Source organism: Haliotis cracherodii, unplaced genomic scaffold (assembly GCF_022045235.1).
Source record: "Haliotis cracherodii isolate W230 unplaced genomic scaffold, xgHalCrac1.p SCAF_11, whole genome shotgun sequence".
Classification (NCBI taxonomy): Eukaryota; Metazoa; Mollusca; class Gastropoda; order Lepetellida; family Haliotidae; genus Haliotis; species Haliotis cracherodii.
In genome coordinates this window covers 12,338,525-12,348,333 of record NW_027266266.1, presented here as the reverse complement: position 1 = coordinate 12,348,333, position 9,809 = coordinate 12,338,525, and the positions used below count along the sequence as shown (strand labels likewise).

The 9,809-nt window shown below is 40.9% G+C and overlaps 1 protein-coding gene across 1 annotated transcript; it reads left to right on the top strand.

Annotated features, from left to right (window-relative positions):
- Positions 1–912: 912 nt before the first annotated feature.
- Positions 913–7,343, top strand: LOC139454845 (formin-A-like). Its single transcript, XM_071236466.1, has 3 exons — positions 913–1,018; positions 2,116–2,226; positions 7,009–7,343. Exons 1-3 carry the CDS (start codon positions 913–915, stop codon positions 7,341–7,343), a joined length of 552 nt encoding a protein of 183 aa, XP_071092567.1.
- Positions 7,344–9,809: the final 2,466 nt, after the last annotated feature.

The window sequence follows — 9,809 nt, the reverse complement described above, 5'->3', positions numbered from 1 at the left end:
CATGTTTAACATGCTCGATTGTTTGGTCTGTTTGTTTGTTGTTTAACGCCGCACCCAACAATATTCCAGCTATATGGCGGCGGTCTGTAAATAATCGAGTCTGGACCAGACATTCCAGTGATTTACATCATGAACATCGATCCACGCAATTGGGATTGACATGTATCAACCAAGTCAGCGAGCCTGACAACCCGATCTCGTTTGTAGCCTTTTACTACAAGCATAGTCGCCTTTTACGTAAGCATGGGTTGCTGAAGACCTATTCTACCCCGGATATTCACGGGTCTCTCGATTGTACGAATCCGACTTTGTCATGGTTGGCGACGATGTTTGTCGCAAGAGGCCACTAACGAGATCGGGTGGTCAGGCTTGCTCACTTGGTTGATGCATGTCATCGATCCCATTTACGTGGATCGATGCTCATGATATTAATCACTGGATTGTCTGGTCGAGACTCGATTATTTACAGACCGCCGTCATATAGCTGGAATATTGCTGAATGCGGCGTTAAACAAAAAAACAATAAGCATGTGTTTACGAATCACTGGACCCGTGAAGATCCGGGCATTAAACAACAAACGAAAACACAAAAACAATATGAATCACTATCAAATATTGATGACACCAGGTGTTCACTAATCCTGCTCAATGTGTGGCGTTAAACAACTAACAAACAAACAAACTCAATGTTTTGCAAACGTTTCAGGGCTACTTTTTGACCCTTCATCGGCTGAATGGAACACTGTTCATATGCGTGTTCAGAACATGTAAACTTTCTTATGTTGTAGAGTATAATTAAACTGATTAACCTTCAGTGGAATATTCCCAGGTGGCAACACTGAAACACATTACGATTCAGGTATAAATTGCTGACCCAGGATCACAGACCCCAGAGACTGCTTGCGAGGCACCATGTCTCAGCTGTTGCCTCTTCTCCTGTGTGCTGTTGTTGGGTGTTCCCTTCAGGGAGCAGCAGGACAATCAACAAATGTAGAGGGCCAAGTGGGTGCGGTTAAAGGCGAGTAGCTTAATCGTTTTTATCTATTCTCTTGATCAATATAAGTTTCCGTCCTCATCAAGATCTGTTTCACCTTTGTTTCATTGAGGTATTTTTCAGTGAATGGGCGAAATTGTCAAAAGTCGTTATAAGTGGTACCATGGCGTGTCAGCTTACTCGAACACAAAGGAAACGGTTGTAAACTTGAAAACGTTCTGTGAAACATTTTAGCACGTTGTACATTCAATAACACTGCTGTTTAAGTTGAACAGAACTTATCTATGCATCAGCAACATTTAGTTCTAGCTTGTGACGTTTTCGTGATTAGTCAAACATCACTCTAAAAGATTTGCATATTGGTGCGACGCGTGAAGATCCGGGCTAGAATTGGTCTTCAGCAACCAATGCTTACCGTAAAAGGCGACTAACGGGATCGGGTGGTCAGGCTTGGTGACTTGGTTTGTTTGTTGTTTAACGCCGCACTCAGCAGTATTCCAGCTATATGACGGCGGTCTGTAAATAATCGAGCCTGGACCAGACTATCCAGTGATTGACATTATGAACTTTGATTCACGCAAATTGGATCGATGACATGCATCAACCAAGTCAGGTAGCCTGACCCCCCGATCCCGTTAGTCGCCTCTTACGACAAGCATATTCGTCTTTTACGGTGACTTGGTTGATGCATGTAATCTCAATTGCGTCGTATGTTGGTTGGTTTGTTGTTTAACGCCGCACTGAATAAAGTAAGGCAGATCTGGGGAATATATTAGTCCTGTAAGTCGCCTCTAGGACCCGTGAAAATCCGGAGTAGAATAGGTCTTCAGCAACCCATGCTTGCTGTAAAAGGTGACTATGCTTGTCGTAAAAGGCCACTAACGGGATCGAGTGGTCAGGCTCGCTGACTTGGTTGATGCATGTCATCGTATCCCAATTGCGCGTGATGTCAATCACTGGATTGTCTGGTCCAGACTCGATCATTTACAGACCGCCGTCATATAACTGTAATATTGCTGAGTGTGGTCGTAAAACAACCAACCAACCAACCAATCAATTCTAGTTTGACCTAAGGTAAACGTAGGTCAGTTTAGATCACGAGCAATGATTGTTTTATTCAGATGCACTTAAAGATGACGTGGCCTTCCTTGTCAATAGTGTACGGACAATGGTGAAAGAACAGCAGGAACGGGTCATCCAAGAGGACATTTCGTCTTCAACAGTGAAAGACAGTAAGTTGACTATGTCGTCTGAAGGAAAATATTGTTGCTAACTCAGGTGCGGTAACCGTATCTCTAAACTGCTTCTTTTAAAAAAAATATTTAAAAAAAGTTAAATTGTTTTTAGGGAGCAGGAGAGAGATCGGTTACCGCAGTTATTGGCAACCTCTCACAACATGAGCATTAGTGGAAGTAGAAATGATAGACCCACAAAAGATAGGTAAAGAAAATAATTGATAACAAAGCAAACATAAACAAAAGCGATTACATAATTCCCATTAAATTGTAAGAACCCAATTACTCAAGTCCTAATAGTAAACTGATAATAATGCTAACAGTACTAATTACATATTACATACCTACCCATACAGATTCTAGTAAAATACATTATATAAGTTCAGGTATCAGCATCTGGTATTTGTGAGTGAGTATGCTTTTACGCCACTTTTAGCAATATTCCAGCAATTTCACGGCGGGGGACACCAGAAAGGGGCTTCACAAATTGTACCCATGTAGGGAATCGAACCCGGGTTTTCGGCGTGACGAGTGAATGCTTTAACCACTAAAAGTCAAGTCAAAGAAGTTTATTGTACAAAAGGCCACCGGCCCATATACAAGAAAGAGTTACGCATGTAGATACAATTACATTTGTTACACATTGGGATATACACGTTGTTTGATTAATTCATTTCTTTTGGCTAATGCATGCTTAATATAAAGAGAAAGATTTAATATATTTGATTCGTTCTTTGTCGTCAGCATAACTACAAAGGCGTTTATCGGTGACATTGCTATTAAATAATCTTTTATATATTTCTTTCGGAGATCATTGTAAAATGGACAGACAAACACAAAATGAATTTCATTTTCTATCTCTAGCTTACACAATGGACAAATTCTTTTCACTTTTTCAATGGACAGTTTTCTTCCTTCATTTACAAATAGGTCTAGCAAACCAAGTCGATATTTAATTAACTGTTTTCTTAAGTTTTCCGTAGTGAGTACTGATAAATATATTTCTGGTTGAAGTAAAGTCTTGAAAGTTTTGTAATATTCATAACGCGAACTATCCTCTAAAGTGGAGTGCCATTCTTGGTAGAACATATTTATGGACCGATTCCGAAATTCATTAAGAAACATATTTACATTTCCAACTGACTGACATAGCCATATAAAACCAAAACCATGCGAAAATAAAAGATTTCTTATATGCGATGTCCAAGTATTCTTTCCCATGTTATCTAAATGTAGAAGCATGTTATAGGCTAATTTGGGGAGACGTTGTTCATGCATATGAAGAATTTTAAACCAGTATTTTAAACATCTGATCTGAGAATTAATATATAATGGGTATCTACCACATTCACCATAAACCATGCAATTTGATGTAGAAGATCCGACACAAAGAAACTTTTTACATGCTAATAAATGAACCTTCTCTAAACAGTCATAACGTTGAAATCCCCATACTTCAGAACCATACAATAAAATTGGTTGTATCTGGGTATCGAAAAGCTTAAAGAAGATATTAGGTGACATCGATCCCACTTTATGAGAAATAGACATTACACTTATTAAAGCTTTCTTTGCACGCAAGGACAAGTCAAGGGCTCATTTTTTCCAATTCATTGTGTGTGAGAACCAGATTCCTAAATAAGTGTAGTGATCTACTATATTGACTAACTGACCATCGAATGACCATCTCTCTTTCGACGCTATTGGACCACCTTTTCTGAAGATCACAATTTTAGTTTTTTCCAAGTTTACGGATAATTAGGCTAGGCTACCCGACCGCCCCATAATGACATAAACAGGTTTAGACATTATGTTGTCATTCACGAATTGTCGTTAATGACAATTATAGTTGTGTTGACATAGTCATAGTTATTACTATTGTCCTCCCTTGAAAAAAAGAGAGTTCATAGACCTTGGTCGATGTATTGTCAATTTTGAAAACAGTTCATAATGAGTTGACATATACTCTGGAATAAAAGAAGGCCTAAATAGTAAAATCTTAAATATCTGACAGAGTGTTGCAGACATCCACACTGAGTGAGTGAGTGAGTTAAACTTTAACGTCACATCGGCAGTATTTCAGCCATATCGTGACGAGAAGTACATTAATAATACACATATTTAGACAATATAAAAAGCTGTCAACGATGGACAGTACAATAACTAGAATATCACAGAGACTATTTAAAACTAGTTGAGAATATATAAAAGACATAAGTATTAGTGAACAACACAAGATTAAAATGGGCTAGAGATCGTCAGTTACTAAAGGGAGATCACCATACTAGGGACCATGGGGACTTACAGTGCCTTTGGACACATCCACACTGCATGGATTGGGATTGATTTGTGTGGAAAGAATGATCTACTGCTGAACTTTGGTATAAGATGGAAAAATCGCAAACACACAACCACGTGAGTCTGGCGCCGAAACACACCAACATGACATGCACATGCAGCATCACTTGTTGGGCTATATAAACGTTAGGTTTTCATTCGCATTCTGTCACAATATTACAACACGTGACTAGGTTTTATATCCGTGATGTAATGCAAAAGAATGAGGGAGTGAATGAGTTGACCCACAATCATAGGTTTCTGGCGTGTCCAAGGGACGCAACTCTGTCTAATGATAAAGAAGTGGGACACCCAAGTAGGTATAAATAAAGTACATGAAATTACACCAAATATCGGTTACACCAACTTGGGTTGTCAGTCCAGATTTGAAGAGGTCATTTCTATGACGATGTCGTTTTGGCCATTCTCGTTATACTCGTTATGAATATTCATTCAAAAGGTGAGGATCCTCCGTTCTGCATCCCCTGTGACGAAAGAATCATAGTCAAGCATGTCCTGCTAGACTGTGTTGACTTTTCCATCGCAAGGGATCAGTATTTCAAAGTTTCATTCATCAAGGATCTTTTTAACATAAATTCTCATTTAATTCTTGGTTTTTTTTACAAGGAAATTGAATAGATTGATAAATTCTGACTGATATGTTTTCTATATAATAAAGGACTTTTTTGTAATTGGTAGAATATATTTGATAACCGAGATTGTTAGTGGCTGTATCCTTGAAACAATCTCATTAAAATCTGATCAAAGTTTTTGCTGCCGCTTAACAAAGACCTGGGAACTTCCCAATACGGTTCACGTCAGAACCACCTTTCGCAAACTTTTCCCGACCACTGAAATGACTAACAAGAAGCCGACATCAGCCAATTAGAAAGCAGCTTTCTCGAGCTTTTCGTCACTCGTTTCAATCTGGCGACATCCGTTTCAGATTACGCTGGAACTATATGTTGACACAGTTCTCGATTAAAATTTTGAAAACTGAACAAACGAACATTCTGGAATGTCTACTATATGATTGCGATTGTATGGCAGTGCTTCCCACGTACTGTGCAACGCCTCATCCATTCAAATGTTTTTCCCACGGAAGCGAGAGATAGATGATAATTTGACGGAATCAGTCGTACGGGTCGTAACTGTCATTCGGAATACCCCGTGTTAACATTTTTGACGTGGCATGATTAAAAAACACATTCCGACTGTCACTTTCATGATCTGGTAAGCGACGCTTTGATTGGTCGGATGAAAGGTCGTTCTGACGTGACCCGTAATGGGATGTCCTCAGATCTTTGTTTAGCGATAGCGAGAACTAAGATCTGAGTTTAATGAAATTGTCCTTGAAGGTGGTTCAAGTAGTGTAAAATTATTGTCCCCTTGAGAGGGTATGTAAGACCACGTCTTTCAAAGTATATTTATTTCTGCCCCGTTTTTTAATCGTAGAATATGTGTTGTTTTAATGTTTGGCTAAATTTGTCAATCATCACTTACAACTGAAGGGTTGATGTAAATCCTGCTAGGGCCCATGCAGGTAGCAAAAGTACTGTAAGTCCCCATGGTCCCCAGTACTATGATCTACCTTCAGAGGATGGCGATCTATAGACCGTTTCTATTTTGAAAATGTGTAGATTTTTGTGTGTTAAATTTTGTAATATTGGGAGTGTCTTATTTGTAACTTTGATTGTTAGTGGCTATATCTTCAGAGGGTTGAAGTAGTGTTAAATTATTGTCCCCCTGAGAGGATATGTAAGACCACATCATTTAAAGTACTTTATTCCTACCACAGTTTTAAAACGTAGTTTTTTTTATTATTTTAATTGATAGCTATTGAGTATCATTGCCAGCATCTGAAGGGATGGTGTAAATCCTGCTGGAGAACGGTGTAGGTAGCAGGAGTGTCGTAAGCCCCCACGATCCCTAGTATGGTGGCCTAACTTTGGTCACTGTTGATCAATAGCCCGATTTTATAATGTCTTCTTATATACAGCGATATCTAACTGTGGTAACCTACTAGTTTTATAAATATTAATCTGTGATATATCTTAATATTCTACTGGCCTTTGTTGGCAGGGTTTTATATAGTCTAATTGTATTTATCATGTATAACATTTTATAGTCACGATATGTCTGAAATACTGCCGATGTGACTTTAAATTCTAACTCACTCACTCACATTGTCACTTCCTTGTTTACAACGATAGCGATATTCGCCACAGTTGAAGCTTTCAGCATCGAAATTAAATACGTTTGAACAGGTAACGCCGCAAAAAAGCTCTTGTAAATGGGTGTTTTATGATACATCAATATTTGGTTTTGTGGGAAATGAGATAAAAAATTATTAAAATAATAATTCCGCATCCTAGAAGAAACACTTACAAAAAAAAAAAAAGTTGCAACGTGACATTCAACCTGAGTATTCAATGTTTTCAGTTTCGGACATCAACGCCACACTGCACAATCTCAAGAAAGTGATTGACCAACATGTACTAGAAGATACTCGGCCATGCCCTCCACCTCCTCCTCCCCCACACTGGAGACATCATCACCGTCGTCCTCCTCCTCCTCCTTATGGCTATCCTCCTCCTCCACCATCTTATGGCTATCCTTCTCCTCCACAACCTTATGGCTATCCTCCTGCTCCACCACCTGATGGCCGTCGTCATCATCATCATCCTCCTCCTCCTCCACCACCTTATGGCCGTCGTCATCATCCTCCTCCACCTGATGGCCGTCGTCATCCTCCTCCTCCTCCACCACCTTATTAACCTTCTGCTGGACACATCAGTGGAAGGTCTCGATCCTGGGGACTGATCTAACATGGGTAAGAATTTCATTGTATAAGAAGAATACGTGATATGTGAAGAATATATTAAGAATTGAACATGGACATTTGTATCACATTCATATTGGGTTAGCTACATAGAATGCAGCATGGTAATGAGCAAATCTTACACGCACGCACGCGCGCGCGCACACACACACACATACAGATACATACACGGACACACACATACGAGGGGCGTTCAATGAGTTTTGCAACTGTGGCATTTGTGTTTACACAAACAATGTCAACTTGTGGTAGGTGTGACAATAGTCATATCATCAGGTTGACACGTGTCATAACATGTTCCAGACACAACAATAAGTTAGATGTGATGACTTCATTCCCCTAAGGGTGGTCACAATCATGGATTCTCTCAAATATGAACAGCGTGCAGTAATAAAGTTCCTTACCAAGGAGGGATGCAAGGCAAAAGAAATCCATGATCGCATGTGCAAAGTGGTGGGTATGGATGCTCCTGACTATTCCACAGTTTGCCGTTGGTCTTTACAGTTTAAAAGGGGTAAGGAATCCATAGACGATGACCCAAGGTCAGGCAGGCCTTAAGATGCCACCCAACCGGAAACCATTGCTGCTATAGAAAGAAGAATTTTGTCTGACCGACGAGGGAACGTATCTGAACTTTTTAGTGAGTTCCAATTATCAGTTGAGCATCTTGGTATGGCCAAGGTATCTGCAAGATGCGTACCTAGAAACCTCAGAGCTCTAGGTCGCCATCAGAGAACTGAAAGTTGTCGAGACCTCCTGGATCTCTTTACCATTGATGAAGCAGGATTTCTTTATCGTCTAGTGACAGGTGATGAAACATGGATCCACCACTGGGACCCAGAAACTAAACTGGGCGGCATAATAAAGTATAGGTCGAGTTCCATGATCGATAAAAAAACAAGAAAAGGTTTTGTTGTGAATTATAATATAATCTAGGGAGGGGTAACAAATGATTGATCAACCACAGTTTGAATGAAATTGTGCAATCACAGGTAATGTAAGCTCAAGGTAGACAATGATTGGGTAAGAAATTTCATTTTCAAAAGTTGTCTGAAATGTCACCAAAAAATTGTCAGACCCACTACAAGTTCATTGTGGACACAGTTGCCTTCAATAGCGTGTATGACCTCCAGCTGCCTCAATGCATGCTGTGATACACCGCCTCATCGATGACGTCAGTCTTCTGATGAGGTGGACTGGAATCTGTTGCCACTCGCCTCTCAGGGCCTGCTGCAATGTTTGTCTGTTGACGGGAGGCTGATGGCGTACTCTAATCTGTCTATCAAGATGGTCCCACAGATGTTCAATTGGATTCATATCGGGTGACGTTCTGTTGGTTTAGAAAGTTCCGAGTCAGTCTTGCAGTATCGGGCCTGGCATTGTCGTGTTGAAATAATGTCCCCTGCTGTTGGTTTTGTAAGAACGGAAGCACAACTGACTGCAACACTTGGTCTCAGCACTGCACAGCGTTCAGGTTTCCCTGTATAATCACCAAATCAGTCTTCAGTCCATGAAACCTCCCCCGCCGAATGGATGGACCTCTCGAATACACGCCGGAGCCAAACGTTCCCCTCTTCGTCGATAAACTCGTTCTCTGTCGTCAATTCGAAACAAGTTAAACCGACTTTCATCAGTAAACAGCTATCGACGCCAATTTCTCACTTGCCAGCGTCGAACCTGCCTCATCGCAGCCATCAGGCGTCGATTTTGAGCAGTCAGTACCATTCCTCGGAAAGGACGATACGCTCGTATTCCAGCAGCACTAAGTCGTCGTCGTGCTGGAGGTTGGCTAATGGGATGTCCCAACGCTGTTGCTGCCGTCGCCGTCGCCGTCGCCGTCACCAATCTGTTGCGCAGGTGAATGAGCCGTATCTGACCGTCTTCCAGTGGTGTTGTCACTTGGGGTCGTCCGGTTCTAGGCCTGTCCTGTGTCCTCACTGTCTGCCTGTACTGTTGAATCAGCCTGGCTACTGTCAATAGTGTACAACCAAACGTTCTGGCAACTTGGACATGTGTTGCCCCCAGTTCGGCCATACCAATAGCTCTCTCTCTCTCTCTCTCTCTCTCTCTCTCTCTTCTCTCTCTCTCTCTCTCTCTGACAGTCGTGGCATTTCTTTTGTGTGCTTTCATCACGTGTGGTTATACCCTGCAGACGAACGCATTCATACAGCAAACATGCAGTTTATGCCATATGCGTGAAACCTGTTTCACCATTTTTTTGTCACCGCATGAGCGCCGTCAAAGGTGGCGCGTTCGGGTGAGGTGTGTTTTGGTACCTGTTTCTGGGCAGTCATATTCCCAATACCCACTTTCCACTATTTATCGCTTTTTTTAGGAAAATTACAAATTGCCAACCTATACTTTCTTTTGCCGCTTAGTTTAAATTGGAATCCATGCAATG

Bases quoted from the DNA above. Each gene is read 5' to 3' on its own strand.
- LOC139454845 (XM_071236466.1), top strand. From the start codon at position 913: ATGTCTCAGCTGTTGCCTCTTCTCCTGTGTGCTGTTGTTGGGTGTTCC. The intron at 1,019-2,115 runs GCGAGTAGCTTA...TGTTTTATTCAG, and splicing joins CCAAGTGGGTGCGGTTAAAG to ATGCACTTAAAGATGACGTG. The intron at 2,227-7,008 runs GTAAGTTGACTA...CAATGTTTTCAG, and splicing joins GTCTTCAACAGTGAAAGACA to TTTCGGACATCAACGCCACA.